The sequence below is a fragment of the Phoxinus phoxinus genome, assembly GCF_949152265.1.
Source record: "Phoxinus phoxinus genome assembly, chromosome: 1".
Taxonomy (NCBI): Eukaryota; Metazoa; Chordata; class Actinopteri; order Cypriniformes; family Leuciscidae; genus Phoxinus; species Phoxinus phoxinus.
This window is the reverse complement of record NC_136876.1, coordinates 4390897-4411973: the sequence shown is the minus strand read 5'-3', so window position 1 is coordinate 4411973 and position 21077 is coordinate 4390897. Positions and strand designations below refer to the sequence as shown.

General features: G+C 39.4%; 2 protein-coding genes across 2 annotated transcripts in view; both read right to left on the bottom strand.

The window, feature by feature from the left end:
- LOC306999735 (uncharacterized protein) overlaps positions 1 to 21077 on the bottom strand; it is a 501826-nt gene that overhangs the window by 388061 nt on the left and 92688 nt on the right. The gene's annotated exons all lie outside the window — the stretch shown is intronic.
- Positions 5952 to 12044, bottom strand: LOC307005164 (SLAM family member 5-like). The gene is made up of 4 exons (XM_079625045.1): positions 11730 to 12044; positions 11324 to 11650; positions 9016 to 9324; positions 5952 to 6618 (listed from the first exon to the last, which is right to left on the bottom strand). The coding sequence occupies exons 1-4, from the start codon at positions 11776 to 11778 to the stop codon at positions 6509 to 6511; spliced, it is 795 nt and encodes a 264-aa protein (XP_079481171.1). The 5' UTR covers positions 11779 to 12044; the 3' UTR covers positions 5952 to 6508.

Here is a 21077-nt window from a genome sequence, read left to right as displayed (position 1 = left end):
TTGGATGAAATTTTAAAAGTATTTTCAAAACTAATTGCGGGTGCAAATGTGATGTTGATTTAGTGCAGTTACCAATGAAACATTCAAATTGATTTAAGAGTTTCAATGGTTGCTTGCTATCTGGGAAGTCAGAATGTATCAAGTTCACATCAGTAGGACAGGAAAATAAAGTCTTCACACATCGCACACACATGTAATAACAGATCCTGTCTTATGCAGACACTGTTTGTCATCCGAATAAACCACATTCTCAGATGTGTGTGACTCAAACCACAGCAGAAGCTTTCACTCTCACAGTGAACTGAGTGGAGCACATTTATTCTTCTATTAACCCCTTAAGCGCCCCCCCCCCCCTCCCCTCCCCTTTTTTTTAAAAAAATAGACATGAAAATGCAAATTCAGAACTTAAATGGTTGTAATTCAAGAATGCTTTGGAATATAGATGTAAGAGATTGGTCTTGTTTTTAAGAAGACATTTGGCAGATTTTTGTAGAAGTGAAATAAATTAAGGAAGTTAAACAGAAAAAAAGTTATAGAAGTTTGAGTTTATGAAAATGTACAATGTTAAAAATTTAATTATTCATATTTTATATAAAATATATATTTTCAAAACCTGGAGGACTCTAAAAATGCAAAAAAATCAAATGTGAACAAGTTGTGTTTAAAATTTTAGGTTGATATCTCTTGAAATAAGCTTTCAGTGAGATTTAGTTTGGGCGCAGTACCACACTTCTCCACTAGTGGACATTACTGCCCATACAAGAGCGCCTCCATTTCCATATGTTGTTTGAGTGATCTGAACCATTATTTTTACAATTTTCATACAATTTATAAAGTAGACATCCTAATCAGAAGTTTAGGATGGTTTGGCAAAAGTTTGGCAGATTTTGAAATGAATTCAACCTCTAAGAAACACAGAAGATCACGTATGTGCATTATAGCTCGCTGCCACATCACTAATGCTGAATCTATTATGTTTTTCTTTATATTTAAAACATTTTCAGACCTTTTTTTCTAAAGTAAGTGAATGGATGCTATCTTTCAAACTCTTGGCATGAAAACAAACTGAGGTTTCTACCATTCTTTCATGATTTTTCATGTTCATCACTATTTCAAAATAAAGGTCTGAACACGCCTCAGGAGTATGAACATATTCTTGTTGCAAATTGATAAATTACGGCTCCTCTGTAGTTTATTTTAAAAAATCAGTCACCAAATATGTAAACTAGAGATTGTAAGCTTTCAAATTATATAGTTTGTCAAGATTGGTTTAGGTTTAGTATAGGATATTACTGTTTTAAATATGTAATGGCTGTGGTAATGCCAGTCCTTCTGTGTGTCTGTTTAGTGGGAAACCATGACTCTCCGAAATCACTCCAAAATCACACGTTTCTAAAATGTAAAACAAATATTAACACATCAAAGCTTTTACAGCTTTTATTTCTAGAATATTAAATAAATACATTTAATTGTAAATTAAATGATACACCATTTAAACATATAACTTCACTTAATGTAAATCTGTATACAAAAAATTATGTTATAAAAAATATGGCAAACATAGACAAGCTGGTGGACAGTTCACAGCACAAAACTGTTGTTTTAGCGCTGCTTGATCTAAGCGCAGCTTTTGATATGATTGACCATGACGTTCTTATTTCCCATCTGGAACACTCAGTGGGTTTAAAAGGCACAGTTTTGAAATGGTTTCAGTCCTACTTGAGTGGTAGATGTTTTTCAGTTAACTATAATGATATGACCTCAGGAAAAAAAAAACTTCCGTGGGGGGTCCCGCAAGGGTCTATCCTTTCTCCTACACTGTTCTCACTGTATTTGCTCCCTTTGGGAAGCATTTTTAGAAAGTATGGAGTATGGAGCGGAATTTCATTGTTACGCTGACGACACGCAAATGTATCTACCACTACCAGTTAATTCGAGTCGCTTTTAGAGTGTTGAAAAACTGGATGGCTAAAAACGTTTTAATGTTAAATGAGGACAAAACAGAAGTTATTGTATTTGGCCATCAAAATAAACCCGCAGAAACTATATTAGATTCAAGTCCTTTAACATCTTACACGAAATCTACAGTCAGAGATTTAGGCTTTTTAATTGACAATAACCTAAAAATGGACAAGTAAATAAATTCTGTAGTCCGGGCTTGTTTGTACAATCTACGTCTACTAGCTAAAATTAAACTATTTCTATCAAATAAAATAAATTATTTATTTACTATTATTCTATTAGATAAAGAGTTATCCACACTTTTATTTTTTCAAGGTTCGACTTCTGTAATTCGCTGCATTGTGGCATTACCGCCGCATCTCTGTCTCGACTGCAATCGGTACAAAATGCGGCGGGGAGGCTTTTAATGGGAATAAAGAAACATCGATCATCGATCAACATCGAGGAGTCGATTACACCTGCAAACAGTCTTTAAATTGTCTCCAGGTCTTTAAATTGGCTTCCAGTGCAATACAGAATAAGATACAAAATTTTACTTTGTTTATAAATCGCTAAATAATCAGGCCCCACCATATTTGGCGAATCTCTTAACTTTGTATACCCCCTCCAGAAGATTACGCTCAGAGAATCAGGAACTACTGATAGTACCCAGAACAAAACGCCTTCATAAGGGTGATCGCCGGGCGTTTGCGGTAACAGGGCCGAGACAATGGAATGAGCTGCCGTTGCCTATCAGGCCTGCAAAATCGCTATCAATTTTTAAGCATTTGTGAAAGTCACATCTGGGGCCCTATCTTGCACCCAGCGCAATTGACTTTGTACACCGACGCATGTATCATTCCTATTTTGCACCCGCGCACAGCGGACTTTTCCCTCCACAGACGCACGTCGGTAAATTAGGGAATGAACTTGCGCTCGCGGGGGCGGTTCAGCGCAAAGAGGAGGCGTGTTCCGGCGCAAACCTTCCCTGGAGCTATTTTCCAGTTTTAGAAAAGTTTTAGAAAGCAATTGCGCCACTGACCAGGAAAAACCGAGTCTAAAGACAGTGGCGCGTTGCGCGTTAGTGAAATGGTATTTATGGGCGCGTGCTTGGCCATAATGTTAACGCGCATCCACTTTGATAATTGATAATTGATTTGAAAATATGAACACACGAGGGAAATCATTGTTGTGTCCGTGAAGATGTGGAAAAGATCTATCTAGATTTAAAAAATAAAAAATCTAGATTAGGCTACACATTTACCCAAAGTATACGCCTGTTTAACCGAAGCTAATGTTGCTGGGTTTCTCCCATCATCCCCAATGTCCCCAATGTTCTCTGTGTTTTACGGCCCTGACGAGAACGTCGGCCTCCTCGGCTGTGATTCGCTCCTTGCGTGTGCTGGCAAATCCGCCGTTATAATATCAATCCGCCATGGAACAAGCGCACCGGCTCTTAAAAGGAATGTGAGAGGATGCTCTGATTGGTTTATTTCACGTTACGCCCAAACCACACCTATGAATAATGAAGCGACTTTAGACCAACCCCTTTTAGATTTGCACCGGGCGCAAGAGTCGTTTATCCCGCCGGTATAATAGCAACAGCGCCGGGATCCGCCCACAAAGGTACTTGCGCTTTGCGCTTTGACACTTGCGTTTCAGATCGTTAAAATAGGGCCCATAATGTCGTTAGCCTATAATGAGTAGATGTGATATTTTATATGTTATGTATTGACTGGTCTAGGTATGTCGTTATTTTTATCCTTTATTGGAATCTGTATGTAAAGCACTTTGGTTCAACCTGGGTTGTGTTTTAACAGTGCTACAGAAATAAAACAAACAGAAACAGAAAAACTGAAATGCCATGAAAGTCCGAAAATTATGAATATTATTATAATAATTATGCTCAAGTGTGAGTGATAATGTTGTCAGAGTGCAAACTAATACAAATCTGACTTTGTAAGATCTTCCTTCCACATGCAGCATCGTCCATCACTTACTGTACATTATTATGACATGGTGGAATTAGTGTTGTTTGGCTTCTGATCTCTCACGGTCCACAGAAACAACCCGACCTGATTTCTGCTTTTCCTTATTTTGTTTTCAAAGGCTTGCACTTCTCTAATATGACAAAAAGCAGAAATATGACTTTTGAATGTCAGAGTGGTTTTCACAGAGGAGTGTTTTCTGGAAAACTGCTGAAGCAACTATAAGATCAAAACTAATCTGGGTCGAGTTTCCCAAAAGCATTAAAAGCCTACATTTGATCTGAGCCACACACTCTCAACACATTCACAGCTTTGCTAAAACACTTTCCTGCTCACATCATTTTCTTTACTAAAATACTCCCTTAACTTTTGAAGAGTGGTTTAACTGCAGGTACACTCTCAGAAAGAGAGGTCCAGAAGCTGGTGCGGGGCGGGACCTTTTCAAAAGGTGCATCTTTGGACCTGAAGCGTGCATACTGGTACCTTCTGAAAAGAGACCGTCCCAGTGACAGCTTTTGTACTGAAGAATAACAAATTTTAAGAATCTATTTCAGATATGCTTTCTTACATAAACATCACGGTGAAGAATTCTGATTTTAGCATTTGAGGCATAGATGAAAATTAAGTCAAGCAATTCAGGTGTCGGACTTTATGCACTTCCTGACCATTAAGCTCAAGGTACAGCGGTGCCTTTGTCTCTATGATAATGTTAAGGTTTGAGCAATCAAGTCAGGATGATTGGATTAGCAATACAATAGCTGATTTGCTCGGTTTCTCTTGAGTAATCTAGATAACCTGATATACAGGTTTTTCGATGGATAGAATCAACTCCTCCCTACTTTCCAGTCCCAGAAGTCCCTCCCCCTTAGAAGGTATATACATTTCAATGTAATCTGGTTTAGATTTAGACTGATTTTGGACGAACTTGCAGCCGCGCTCAATAAAGAAGAACTTGTGAACGTGATCCAACTGTCTCACTGGTCTCTGCTTCGATCAAGGAAAAACTTTACAACAGTACCTTTTCTTGAGAGTGTACAGGGAAGGTGTCTCATCTTCTTGCTGGTCTCTGAATAGACTGAACTCGTGCTCGTATGCATCTCTCGTTGTCAAACCACATCCTGTAAGAAGCATGTGTCGACTAAACTAAGCTACATGTTTCTTTCAAAACAGTCTTATGTTTTCTCAGAAGTAACGCTCAGAACTCTGCTTTGGCAGATGTGGATATATATATATATATGCAGTATTCAAGCACGTTATTATTCATGAAATCAAAGATTAATTTCTTACATGTTAGAGAGTTGGACTTGGATTTCATTTTGCTCAGATGCATTCAGTCATGCCAACATACACTCTAAAAAATGCTGGGTTGTTTTAACCCAATTTTGGGTCAAATATGGACAAACCCAGCTATTGGGTTACATTTTTTAATTGCATTTTTGATCCAACGTTTGGGTTTGTCCATATTTGACCCAAAATTGGGTTAAAACAACCCATTTTGTTGCTTGAAAGCAACTTTTCCGAATACCTAAGCATCTTGTTTTTTAAACTGCACCTATAGCAACACATTTAGCTATTTCTATAGCAACTTTTGAAACATTGCTAAATCAAGCACTAAAAGGCACACATTTAAATGACACACACAGGATTGTCTCTGTCACAGTCACTCTGTACGCCAGGCTGCAAGAGTTCACTGTGAATGACGGGGTCTCGTTTATAAAACTGTACGTAGGATCTTTACTAAGAGTGTACGTGCGGCCGAAAGCCAACAATGGCCATTTTTAATCTAAATTTAATTTAAATCTTTAATCTAAATCTTTTGGCAAAAAAGTCCCTATAGCAACTACCCAAGGAAATGAGTTGGCAACAGTGGATTAAATCCTCCTCTGCTGAGATCTTCAGAGATTTTATCGCGCAGTGTCGCGGTGCGTATAGTTAGTACACGTGTACGGCTGTGTTCGTCTTTTCTGCAGTGATTCTGCTTGTTAACAGCAGGTGTTCATCAATAATGCTCAATCATCACTTAATTAATCTCTTATAATGACTGTAACACAATAGATTTATTAATGCTTACATGTAGTGACAGACAATATACATTTCGAAATACATTCAATTGAACTCTAACTTAACAGAGAAAACATTAGATTGATTTTTAACCACTGAACTGCACAATGTACATTTTTGACTGTCTATATTTTAATAACCATGAATATAATAACATGCAGTAATGACAACAATATGTATAAATCTATATTTAGTAAGCTATTGTGCTGTAATGCCAAATCAGTAGGTTACATATTTACGAAGAGCTTGCTTGCAAATCAGCAGTGTGATAAGTTACAGTATTGTACACATTCAATAAAATATAATAATAACACAATTTAAAACAAATACTTTTCCTGTTCTTAGACATGCCATCAGTTTTGTGATTGGGTAAGTTGGTGATGGCATGGGTAATAATAAATGTCAGCAAAATTAACTGATGATGAACAAACAAAACATGATAAAGAGCAGGAGAGGGAAAACTGTAACGAGACTAACGAAACTTGGACCTTTTGTGACGTATTTGCTCTCCTGTCCTGTCACACTCTTCTGGATCTGATGTCATAAATCAGTACAGCAACCGTAGCCACACCCACCAGGACAGAGATGACCAATCGGATCACATCTTCAATAAAACCGTGGGCATAGTCTAAGTAGAGAAGACAAACTTTTTATTTTGTATCTATTTACTCTTATTTACACTTACAGTAACTGTTTTTTTTTTTTACAGACATTAGTACTTAGTACTCTGTTTTACAAGTTAACCATTTTTTTTTACAAAAGTGTGTCAGGGTTGGGAACTGAGAATCGGTTCTTATTCAGTACCGGGCATTAAAAAACTGAACTTAATCATTGACTTTCTGCCAGTGACTTCTTCCTTAATAAACTTTGTAAAATACGGGTGCTTCTACTGGCTGCAGATAGTCTACCTTTTTAAAGTTCAGGAACTTTCGGGGGCGGGACTTGTGCGCTGAACATGATGATTGGTTGTGTTCACGCCGCATTTTTATTGGATGACTCCACGCAGCATTCTATTTTAACCGGCATTTTAAAAAAATCAATTGCGGTTCGTGGCTTCATGCATTAAGAGTTGTCTGTCTGCAAATATGGAATTTAATAAAAAATTAAAAGATAAAAACCAGCTGGACCGACAACGAGGTTCAGGCTTTATTAAGCGCATTTGTGTAACAGGCAATTTTCTGCGCGTTCGTCCCAGCCATCTCACGGTCATTGTCCGCAATACATCACAAACACAACTACAGCACAGCTTGAATCTCCTCAAAACTGATTACTGTGCGTCACAGACTGGGAGGAGCAGTCGCGCAGTGTATAATCTTCCCGGTACTTTAGGCCGCGGTGTAAACGCAGAAAGCAACCGGTCTGGGGCAAAAAAAGTTTCTGGGAAAAAAGTTCCTGGGACAAATTGTTCCGGGTAATTTCGGTGGAAACGTGCCTTAACAAGGATCATAAAGTAACCTGAATCAAAAAGAATTGTGCAAAAAGAATTGGCATTATTAAACCTAATAATCTGGGTGTAATGGTTACCAACTGGAGTGCCCTTGAGAGCCACCAGAGGGCACTCCACCCCGGACTATTGTCATTCTCACAAACTACATTTCCCAGAACTCACTGCCCGGACTCATCCTCACTGATAGCATTCACATGTTTCTCATTACCTTGTTTAACGCACCCTATAATAGCCTAGTTTTCACATTCATTCCCTGCGAAGTCTTGTTCTACGTTTAAACGTGGCCGGTTATTTTCATAAACGGACATTTCACCCTCTCCGTTTTCAGAAAAGTGTTTGTTTACACGAACCCGTGTATATGCCGTCAAGAGCATGCCAAACCTATAGGTGGCAGTGTAACGAGAAGCTCAAGCCCACGTTAGCCAATCAGAATCCCGAAAATATAGGTCGCACTTTTGACGCAGTGCAAGTTCTGTCGCATACTGTGACGTCGACTGCCTAAAACTCAGTTTTTCTCAGTTTACCTGCAAACGTGCAAACAGAGTTTTCCAAAATCTCCACTCTGGCCGGAGTTTTTAGAAAGAATCGTTTTCAGAGGAGAATTCTCCATTTGCGTGTAAACGAGGGGCACAACCGAAGGGAAATGTCTCCGTTTTTCAAAATAACCATGTACGTGTAAACGGAGCGTTTTCCCTGTTTTCATGTCTTTTGGTTTTCGGATTTCTTGCCCTGTTCCCTGGATTACTCTTTTGCCTCTGACCCATGCTTGTTTTGTGTGTTTGTTTGTACGGACTGCCTGTGTTTGACCTCGCCTGTACTTTGGATTACCCCTTAATAAACCTGCATTGGGATTCTCCACCTTCGTGTCTTGGACCAGTTCATGACACTGGGATCTGGGGCCGGTTTCACAAAGGAAAGACTTTGACTACGGCTTAGATATAGTAGATAGTCAGACTTCAGATAGACATCTAAATCAGACCGTTTCTCAAAGCACTTAAGACTTTGACTATCTTAAGTAGGACTACACTGCAATGCATTCTGGGTAAACTAAGACACTTTTCAAAACAAAAAACATGGCGGATCGAGTAAGCGCATTCAGCCAGTTAACAGCGTTAATCCGACTGTTGAGCGTTAAAGACGTACAGAAAAGATACAAAAACTAAACCGACGATTAAGTCCTCATTATTATATATTTCCAGTAGGTTACTGCGCTCCCTAAAAACCCTTTCCCTTCTCAGCGCTCTCCACGTTGTCTGCAAACCACAAATTATGAGCCGTTTTCCATTTTCTTTTGGCTGTTTGTGATGTAACTGATTGTTACTGCTGGTTGCCAAGGTAACATAGAGTCTTAGACCGAAGTTAGCCTGGGGGTGTCTAATTTTTTTGGTCTAAATTAAGTCAGTCTTTATTTTTGTGAAACAGTCTAACTTGCATTAGACTAGTCTATGAGCAAATTTTAGACTTGTCTAACACTATAGACCGGTCTAAAATAGCTTTGTGAAACCGGCCCCAGACTTCAATTATCTCTATGGACCAATAGACACTCTGAGAAGGAACCGAATAATCTGTTATACTCACTAACACAAGCGGTTGCGTGACAGAAATCAGAAATGTTGAGATGTCGAGCCTGGTGGCTGATGGGATTGTTCAGCACACAGCTGTAGGTGTTGTTATCCTCATACTCCACCTCCAGATGTAAAGAGATGGTGGTGTTGAGCTCAGGGATGCTGATGGAGGAGAGTAAACTGGTTTCTCTGTACCAGGAGAGAGTCACATGTGTCACATTCATCACTGAACACAGCAACACACATCTGGAGCTTGACGGGGTTTCAGACGAGGAAGGATTGGATGGAGAGTAGCTGGTGATGACAGGAATGGACAGAGAAGCTGGGAAATGTGAAAGAGTAATATTGTTAGTGATTGAATGTGGTCTCATTTACAGTATAAAGATTTGAGCTTAGAGTGTGCGTACGCTAGAAGTCATGTTTATAAAAAACGTCTTTTACATGGAAAAGTGCTTTTCCGGAGAACTGCATGTATTTGGAAATCTAAGCAATTCTCGCTGCTCGCCGTAATCAAGTAAAAGATTTGGACGTTGACTGGTGCTTTTTTATATGAGAACGACATTACTTAAGCATCGCTTACAAGGCACAGATCTGAAACCATTCAGCTGCTCACAATTTGAAGATTGTAGATTTACATTTTATAGATTTCACTTATGGAAGAGAGGCGTACTCACATTTTTGTGTGCATATGTTCGTTCTTTGAATCACACAGGCATTTGAGAAATGATTGTAAGATGAAGTATAGGACGATTTCTATTAAACATTTTATAAATGAGGCTCATAGTCTTCACTGATTTCTCAGTATTTAGAATAGATCAATATTTTTGAAAAAGCCTTCATAAAAAGCAGAGCCAGAGACAGGAGATTTTAAAATAACATTAAAAAGAAACTAAAGGCATCTGAAATGAGAGGAGAGTGGGGTAAGTTGAGCCTATTTTACCTGGAGTTGTAATCTAGGAAAGGAGAAATGAGACAGAATGTGAAAGTAAATTATGACTTTGCAAAAAAAAAAGTGCTCTAGTGGTTCGACTTGCAGCACATTACAGTTAAATCAACCCACGCAAAAGCTTTAGGTGAGCCAGATTAAACTGAGTAATTTATAAAAAGAGAAGATTATAAACATAATAATAAAAGCTGCGATCAGCAATTATCAGGTTCAAGAGTTTAAGGCCTTTAAGCACATACATAGAAAGATATTATGTTTTATTTAGCAAGCCTGTTACCATCTCAATCATATATGTAAATGACCATATACAGTAATTCATTAGCCAATGGTGGACATGTTTTATGAGATACATCAATGTTCGCATAGACAATCATGGCAGCTCGGATAAAAACGCTGCATGCCAATTTACAAGTCAATCGGACTAACGGTGAAGTAGTTTTCATGTTTTTTTCCTGTTCCTGGTATAGCGCCACCATGAGGCCAGTCGCCGCGTCATTTTCAACACGACCACAGAATGAGCTCGTACATAGGTCTGCTGAGTTTGGTGAAAATATCTCATCCCATTCACGAATTATATCCTTTTTAGTAAAAGTGCCTCCTCCCATTTCAAAAGTTTTGGCGGCCCTTAGAAACCGTGAACCGAAATTTCTACTCTTTTTTTTATATATATATATCTACTCCAGAGAATCTTGCTTCACTGGTTTGGATCTGATCAGGTCAAAACCCTAGGGATAGTTCGCAAAAGTAGGTTTTTAAAAAAAATCCAAAATATCCTAAATTTTGATCTAAGGATTGCAACGTTAGAAGACACTTGAGCCTACGCCTAACGGTTTAGGAGTTATGAGCCGTTTAGACTCTCGACCGCTGTAGCGCCCCTCGTCAGGCCGATCGGGGCGAGCCTTGGTGACGTTGTAGGCGGTGTGAGTACTACCAGCCCTCAAAGTTTCAACAAAGGAAATTTGTTGGAGGAGCAGCAGTATATCAATACTGTTTCTAAGCCAAAGCGTTTAAAAGTTATAAGCAAACTAGGAAAGTTGACATGTGAACCCGATGGGTCAGCTGAGAGACCCCAGTGTTGGTCCGGGGAACACCCAAACTTGACCACTTTCTTGCAATATGGCACAAATAAACACTGCATGATTCTGGAATGGGACCAACACTGAAGCTTTTAAAGCTATTTAATACAGCAGGAATGAGGGAAAGTGGGAAACAACAAGTCCTGTCAGACCTAGATACAGCGGGTGGCTCATCTTACCCCATCTCAAACATATTTATTCTTAAAACATCTATTCAGGTATCTGTTGCAAAAATGTAATGTAGTTAAGAGAGAATATGAAGAGAACTGGACACAGTACAGTGTAAATGCTCTGCTTACCATAGACGGTAACGCTGAAAGTCTTGACTGAGACTTTATTTCCAGTAATGATATCTACTTTATACGGTCCGGAGTGTCGTGTGCTGGTGTTTGTGATAGTCAGCGATCCGGTCTGGTTGTCCAGCTGAAGTCTGTCTCTGAATCTCCCATCAGCTTTATCATGAACGATCTCACCGTGTCCTCTGTTGATTTTAGCTATGTGTGTGTCGTTAGGTCCAAACGTCCACAGGACCAGATCATCACTGTGTATTTGAGTAACACCAGTGTGTAGAGTGACCGAATCCCCCTCCATCGCTTCTGCTGGCTTCACGTAATCCGTCTCAACACCTCGAGAACATACAGGAACTGATGAGTAGGTATTTTAGTCATTATATGATCATTTCATAGTTACCAAAACATAACTTACCAACTAAGCACCACAAACCCAGACAGAGAAAAACAAGCGTGCGAGACATTCTCTTCAGCGAGATATAAGCCTGAAAGAGCAACTCCGTGAGTCTCTAAACTACCAGAGGTGCAGTTCCTTGTTTGGTAGTAAAGGTTATGTAGAGTGTGCGAAATCAGTGTGTGTGTTTCTAACACTCGTCTTCTGTGAGAAATATGACACCTTCAAAGTTACATTTCACAATCTTCCTGTTCAAAACTAACACTGGTTAACATTGTGTGTTTCCTCTGAACGTCTGTATGAGTGTGTACGAGTCCTTCAGTCTCAGCATCACTGAACCACAGGATCGTGAAGGAGCAACGGCAGAGAAACTAGACGGATTGGATATACAGTTCATAATGTAAATAAGCTTGGGACAAAATAAGCAACTAATGCTCTTTTTAATATATTATAAAGTGATACATCATTCCATTTTTTTTAATCAAACATTTATTGAATCCCTGTTTAAAATGTGGGAAGTCACATTAACATGAGGAGTCGTACAGATATTAAGTGTCACATGAACACTTTTTTACTTTCATTTCTCACCTTGAAACTCTCTAGTTCTTTTATCAGCTCATTTCTGCCCTCAGGAGCACAAAGATGGAAACTACAAACACCTATCTATCTTAAAGGTCCCATGACATGGGGTTATTATATTATTTTATAATGTTTCCTGGGTTGCCCTTATAATGTTATTATGTTTTTTAGATAAAAAATAGTCATAATTTAGAAACAAAAGGCCTTTTTCCTAGCCCAGTTTTAGCCTCTGATTTGAACGCTCTGTTTGAAGGGGCGTGTCTGTGTGAGACTCAGTGTAACCGGCCACTGCTGTGATTGGCTGACATGCTTGCATATGAAATAGCTACTTATTACATGTGAAACTCTCTCGAATACTTTTACTACAGTTATTATACGTTTTTACTATTACAGATATCGAGATTAACAAATCGTCAGAAGTTTTTAAAGTATTTAGATCTATTCCCATCACATAACATGTTGCCGTGATGAGCATTGAGCAGATGAGTCTGTTATTGATCGCGAGAATGAAGATCTTATCATGGCAACGCAGTTTCTGCACTCTCTCTGCTTTCACCAATGCAGACACGAGGATGTAAATACAGTAAGAGCGATCATGTGCAGTGTAACGTGCGTCATTGATTTCATAACGAGTTTGGCAAGTGTCCAGATAAACTCGATCGCGCTGTGTCCATGAGAAAATGAGCTAGGAAGTAGGAGCGCGCGCACGCGATTCCTACAAAGATTGTTCTTTGATCGCTTTCTGTATATAATTTATTCACAATTTAAATACGATTATTTTCATCCTACTAAAAGAAACGATGTGAAGTTGATATTTTAGTCACTGGCTTGACTTACTGAGGCATAAACAGCTGTATTGAACGATTTGAGAGAAAGATTACCTGTCTGAACTTGAACAATTACACATCAGAAAGTGTTGCTTGGTAACTCGATCGATGTATTTTCAGACGTTCGTCGAAGCCAGCTCTGTATTGGCCCAAGTTGAGGAAACAGTCGTCGGTGAAATGTTTGCCGCAGACATGCAAAACTTTGGGGAGTTGTGTCGGCGCATTTCCAGAGAAAATGAAATGAATCCACTGGTTCTTCTGGGGCTTGGATGAAGGAACTAAAAAAAGGCTTCGGTGTTCATTTGTACATCCAATTATTGAGCAATTATTATGCTTCGCTCGCTCAAAAGCCATGATATCTCCCGTGGACAAACTAAAATCGCGCGCACGCGTTCCTACTTCCTAGCTCATTTTCTCATGCGGGAAATATTCTCTGGGCGGGCAAAGCAGAGAAAGGGGAGGTAACATTTCCTCCGTATGACGTCATACGGAGGAGATTCAAGATCAGCCCGATTGAGCTTCCACTTTCTCAAAGGCAGAGAAAGATAGCAAAAGCTCGATTTACACCGATTGAAATTTCTAGAAATTTTGGGACCATATAAAGCAGGGGTTCTCAAAGTTTTGATAGGTGAGGGCCAATTTAGGAACCCAACATTGAACTGAGGGCCGCCAAAGGGGCGGGGGAGAAAAAGAAGAAAAAAAAACTGAAGAGAAAATCCCATTTGAAATAATTTTAATGACCAGGTTGCATCTCTACAGTTTAAATTTACTGCAATAAACACATTTTAATTTATAACTGAGGCTAAACCTGGCAAAACTTGTGAAAATCTTGAGAAAAATTGCAATTCAAACAAAATCCCTAGTGTTCTCTACCCTCAACAGACAAATTTTGGATATAACAGTCCTGTGTGCAGTCCATTTCAAGTACGAGAGAGAGAGAGAGAGAGAGAGAGAGAGAGAGAGAGAGAGAGAGAGAGAGAGAGAGAGAGAGAGAGAGAGGATTAAAGACACTTTTATTTTAACAAACAATTATAAACAAACATATTTGTTCAACACAATATGATGATGATAATAACAACCATTCATCATCACAACAAATAAATAAACATTAAAATTTTAGCACCAATTCATCATCATAAACTGTACATAAAACATGGTTTATCCCCCAAATTTCCATAAAATGCTCTATGCGCCCAACTAATTTATAGTAAGCATATTCCACTCTGAGACGAGAACCCACTAGGCCCAAAAACATGAAAACTGGATTTACTGCACCTTGTCCAACTATCTTATTTTTTCTAGTTTTCCAGATGGCTAATTTTGCATTCCCAAAAAGAAAATTAAGTAGAACCAAAACATTCTTTTGCTCAACGGTGTACTTTGGACCAAAGATGAACAACTGAAAAGAGAAAGTTTCTCCCAAAGATGTAACCCACTCTGTTAACAAAGAGAACAAATCCATCAACCTTGTACATTGCATGAACAAATGAAAAACAGATTCAGTATCTACACAAAAAGGACAAACCACACTGACACTAGGATCAATATGCACCACATGCCTGTTTGTAGCTATGCATCCATGTACAATCCTCCACTGGAGGTCACCAGTCCGCTGGTCAATCGGACGCTTGTACAAGATACGCCAACTACCATTAGGGGAAGAGTCAGTGCCAAAAACCTCTGTCCATTTCGTTGAAAGAACCCCAGTCAAAGAACGTAAATTAGACACTTTTACACAGGTGACATAAAGGGCTTTCTTTCCCACCGACTCAAATCCATCCATTTGTGGAGTTCTGAAAGACAGTAGACCCCTCCTCTCCTCCTGCCAGTCCTCCACAGCAGCTCTTACAGTCAGAGAGGGAAAGCAATACTCACATCCACCTCTCCATTCATCTATCATGGCTGGATTATCCAGGAAGGAACGATAGTTAAAATCCAGTTCTCCAATGACCTCTGTGATGAGCTTTTGTAGTACTCTTGTTGACTTTACTCCAGCTTTCCTGCCCAATGATTCCACACTGGTGTGTAGTAAATGCCCCAGCTTTGTGCACCCAGCAGACAGTAGACGTGCACGCAGAAAAGCTGAGGATAGAAGTCTCGAAGGCAGAAAAGAGTTAAGAAACAATGGTTCCTCCAACAGCCACATCCCGGCAGTTACTTCAGGTGATCTTGAAAATGCAAAAACTTTCCAGGCTTCCAGAACGGATTTGTAGAAGGGAGTAAGATCTGTAAGCTCAGTCTCTTCTAGCTTCATCAGAAACAAATGCTTATCAAGTCCCATTCCACCAGCTCGTCTCAAAAGTACCACTGCGGTGTCAAACCAAGAGCTATCATTGTTGTATAATAGTCTCTGGGCAGCTTGTAAACGAAATGTCATTAACCTGGACCTGATATCCACCAAACTGTGGCCTCCTTCTTGTGTCGGAAGAAACAGTACAGAGGAACGCACCCAATGTTGTCCGGACCAGAAAAAATTAACCAACTTCCTTTGTACTTCTTGCACTAGTCCAGCCGGTGGTTGTAACACATTAAATCTGTGCCACAATGTGGAAGCAACCAAGTTATTGGCAATCAAGACTCTCCCCCTGTAGGATAGTTTGGGTAGCAGCCAAGTCCAGCGAGACAATCGGGTGCATACTTTCTCCATAACACCCTCCCAATTTAACTTCTGAAACTCGTTTGAACCTAAATAAACTCCCAAAATTTTTAACCCTGCTTTGCCCCAATTAAGCTTTCCTGGCAGTGATGGCAAACAATGTAGAGGATCTTGACCTGCCCAAAAAGCCTCACTTTTGTCCCAATTTACCTTTGCTGATGAAGCCTTCTCATATAAATGAAGGACTTCAGACAGAACAGTAATATCTTGCCCACGGCTAACCAACACAGTCACATCATCAGCATAAGCAGTAATAGAGATATTTGTATCCTGAATCACATTTGGTATTGAAAACCCACATAAAGTCTTTCTTAAATTAAAAAGTAGAGGTTCAATAGCAATACTGTACAACAAACCAGACAATGGACAACCTTGCCGTATTCCTCTTTGGACAGAAATTGGTTTACTCAAACCGCCCCCAACTTTCACCATACACGAAGCCCCAGCATAAAGGAGTTGTATCCAATTTAAAAAACTTTCCCCAAACCCCAAAACTTTAAGTAAATTGAATAAATAACTGTGATCCACCCGATCAAAAGCTTTTTCCTGATCTAGGGCAACCAAACCAACTCCTAAATTAAAAGTTTTACAAATGTCTAAAATGTCTCGTACTAAAAACAAATTATCCATTATTGACCTATTTGGTATGCAGTATGTCTGATCTTTATGCACTATTGTGTGTACGTATTTCTTTAACCTATTAGCAAGACATTTTGACAAGATCTTATATTCCGTGGTCAATAAGGCAACAGGCCTCCAGTTCTTTAACAAAGACAGATCTCCCTTTTTAGGAAGCAAAGAAAGAACAGCACGGCGACATGTAACAGGCAAAAATCCATCTTTGAAACATTCACAAAAAACTTCATAGAGATCAACACCAAGAAGGTCCCAAAAGTGTTTATAGAACTCTGATGTCAACCCATCGACACCAGGGGAACGCCCCGAGCTGAGCTGTGTGGCGGCAGATGAAAGTTCCTCAAACGTTAAGAAAGAGTCCAAGGCAGTCTTAGAGTCAGAGTCCAATTTAGGAAGGCCTTGAAATAACTGTTCAGCACTGTCCAAGTCACAATGTTCTGCAGTGTATAAACAGGAGTAAAAGTCCACTGCATGATGACGCATTTCTGCAATGTTAGTAGTGACCCTTCCATCGGGCAGACGAAGGCAGGCCATTTGTTTGTGCTGCGCTACTGAACGTTCCAGGTTAAAAAAATATGCACTTGGGGCATCCATCTCATTTACTGCAATAAAACGAGACCTCACCAAGGCTCCTTTCACCCTTTCATTTAACAAGGACCCCAACTCACACTTTTTTTGTTGTAAACAGTAAGACAAACCAGGATCATGTCTATCCAACAAATCTTTCTCTATGGAGACTATAGATTGTTCGAGAGATTGAATAGCTTTCTTTATCATATTCGTGGAATTAACTGTATATTGCTGACAAAACATTCGTATTTGTGTTTTTCCAATTTCCCACCATTGTCTTAAATTTTCAAAAGTATGTTTGTTTTTTTTCCAACATTCCCAGAAAACTTCAAAATGTTTACAGAAGTTAACATCTTGTAATAATTTAGCATTAAAGTGCCAATATGAAGATTTCCTTGAAGACTTTGATAACACCAATGACATTAAAACCATATGATGGTCTGAAAACCCCACTGGAAAAATTGAGCACTCAACAACCCGATTACTAGAACATTTAGATATATAAATTCTGTCCAAACGGGCAGCACTCACTCTATCATCAGATACTTTTAGCCACGTATATTGTCTGGCAGTATTATGTTTAATCCTCCACATATCTAATAATTCAGCCTCTTTAATTATTTTAGACAAATAAATGGAAGATTGCATATGAGGTTCCTCAGAAGTTCGATCAATGGTAAAATTTTCTGTGCAATTCCAGTCTCCCCCGACTATCACATTATCATTATTGTGACACTGTTTCAATATACCACTTAAAATCTTAAAAAAAGTGAGTCTCTCATGCCCCACATTTGGTACATACACATTTATGAAACAGAAAAGAAAACCTTCAATTTCAGCCTTTACTAAGACAAGACGACCTTTTATAACTTCTTCAGAGCTTAAAATATCAACTCTAGTTTCTGGAGAGAAAAGAATCGCCACACCTGCACTAAAATTTGTCCCATGACTAAGTATCTGTTGGCCCTTCCAGCACATTTTCCAATCAGCCTCATTATCTACATCACTATGAGTTTCCTGAAGCAATACAACATTTAGTCTTTTCAGCTGTATGCTTTCTAATAACAAATCACGCTTATGTCTATCCCTCCCACCATTAACATTAATGGAGCCCACCCTCAAATTATCCATATATGTATTTAGGTGGAGGAAAAAACAGACATAACAGAAAAGAAGAAAAAAGAGGAAACCCATGTGATGCATTCCTGATCAGTTTAAGAAACTTTTTTTCCTCCTTTCCTACATTTTCTTATCACTGTAAGATGCTTCTTTAGTCGAAAACGCTTTTTTTCGCTCAAAATATCGAAACCAACTGCTTTTTGAAGAACTGTAACAGACCTAACAAACTTCTCAATATCTGGGAAAAAATCTTTAACATTCACCTGTTTGCCAAAAGTATCATCCAAGAAGTGATTTATTTCCTCAAGGGGATATAAGGAAATTTCCTTTTGTGAGCCCTCAATGTCAAATGAATCTGCATCATCAGACATGGCATCAATGCTGTCATTGCCTGTACAAGTTAATAACCCACTCGGATTAACTTCATCAGATTCCTCACCATTATTGTTACTTTGCTCAACGTTACTGATACCTGGTACAATAACGCTAGTTCCAGCTATGGGGTTCTCCGCATTCCCGCTGCGAGTGACGTCACTAGCGCTGCACTCATCTGACTGCATCGGCACCGCAGAGATGACGCGCGCTACTGTATCAGTTTCTGACTGTAACCCAGAAGGACCTGCGATTTCATTGTCAACTGAGATGATCACAGCATCAACATCCCCCTCTGAAACTATTTGTTTCGCTCCTCCATTCTCTTTACGTGGACACGCAATCCGCTTATGCCCTATGTCACCACAATCAAAACATCGCAAGTTGCCAGTAGTTGCATAAACCATATAAGATCTCCCTTCATGCTTTACACGGAAAGAAACATCCAAAGTATTTTCTGGAGAATCCAAAAACATGTACACTTGTCTTCTAAAAGACTGAACATGTTTTAAAGACGGATGTTTACAACCCAAAGAGATCGTTCTGAACTCGCTAGCAAACTTACCGAATCTCACTAACTCACGTTCCAACGCCTCATTTGAAATGAAAGGCGGGATATTCGAAATAATGATTTTACTAGAAGGTGCATAAAGCGGAGTAACCTGCACAAGATTATCACGTATGACAATACCATTTTCAATCAGCCTACAAGCAGTGTTTTTCTCTTTTACAAATACAACAACCGCTTTGTTCATTCGGGAGGCATAAATAATACTTTCAAACCCTACCTCATCTCCCACTGCCACGAGAACGTCCTCTACCATAACACCGTCATCAGGTACACACCGCACACCATGCTGCAAAGACAGAGATGGCGTCTCTGGAGACGCCATCTCTGTCGCGCAACCTAGTTGCGTTTAAAAATTTAACCGCTTACTATAAAAAAAGACCTGTCAGAACATGCAAAGGAGAAAAAAGTGAAAAGAAAAAGAAGAAAAGACAAGAAAAAGAAAAGAGAAAGAAAAAAGTAGGAAAACAAAAAGTTTGCAGGTCAGTTCTCACTCAAACACCACTCTCACCCAAAAACTCCCAGCATGCAAGAGAGAGAGAGAGAGAGAGAGAGAGCGCAGAGAGAGAGAGAGAGAGCGCAGAGAGAGAACAGAGAGACAGACAGACAGACAGACAGACAGACAGAGAGAGAGAGAGAGAGAGAGAGAGAGAGCGCAGAGAGAGAGAGAGAGAGCGCAGAGAGAGAACAGAGAGACAGACAGACAGACAGACAGAGAGAGAGAGAGAGAGAGAGAGAGAGAGAGAGAGAGAGAGAGAGAGCGCAGAGAGAGAGAGAGAGAGAGCGCAGAGAGAGAACAGAGAGACAGACAGACAGACAGACAGACAGAGAGAGAGAGAGAGAGAGAGAAAACAGAGAGACAGACAGAGAGAGAGAGAGAAACTTTTAAAATAGAAGCTTACCAAACAAGTCATCATCATCATGCATATCATCATATCATTGTCTGTCATGGTGCGTTCACACCGGACGCGAATAGCGCGTCAGGCGCGAGTGATTTCCATAATGCAAAGACGCGTTACACGCGTTTTACGCGCATAACGCGTCTTTGCATTGACTTAACATTGAAATGACTCGCGCCTGACGCGCTATTCGCGTCCGGTGTGAACGCACCATTACAGATTTGCGCAAATGTTTTGCCCTATTATTAGCCTATCTATCTATTTTAATCCGTAATTGAAAAATGAACGGTTGTTGTCTTTTTGAAACGAAACACTTCTCAAAACGTCTTTTTGAACACCAAAATTTTAATTTGAAACACCAACTGCTGCGCAAAAAAAGTAAATATCGACGAATTTTCAGATTTTTGTTTATGACTTTTTGACACTTTTTTAAACATTGTTGTATTTTATTTGACAAAAGCACAACGTTTTATTGTTATTATGAGTTCACATAAATAAAAGTAGTTGCGAATAATGTATTATTATTTTATGTATGATCAGAAATTAGATAAAAAAATTTAAGGTAATGGAAACGAGGCTATTAATAAGCTTGTCATTAAATCACACTGAATATTGATTACTTGGTCAACATACCCTTTTGAATTGCAATGGGATTTGTGGTGCTGTTTTCGGTTGGCCACGATTCCTCTGATGTTCCTCTGTTGCAATTACCTTCTTGCAGATCAGGCAAACGACTTTATCCGACCCGTGAGGTTCGACAAAGTAATCGTTTGTCCATTTATCTTGAAACTGCCTTTTCTCCTCGCTAACATGACGTTTTTTTCTCGAAGGGCCAGGCTCCCGCCCTGGCTCTCGCTCCATCATCTCCATCTAACGTTACAGACAACCGTTCCGTTGATGCCTTCTGGGAGTGAGAGGTCAAGTGCGATCGGTCGTAATTACCGCTTATGCCTATAGATGCCGCTAAACACCACTAAACGAAAAAATATTTTTTCAAAGCAATGTAACGTTACAGTTTTAACAGTTTTACAAATGTTATCAGATGTTATCGCGGGCCGCCAGAAATGTTTCCGCGGGCCGCACTTTGAGAACCAATGATATAAAGGCTAGGGGAACTCATATTAATGTTAAAAAACCTCAAAA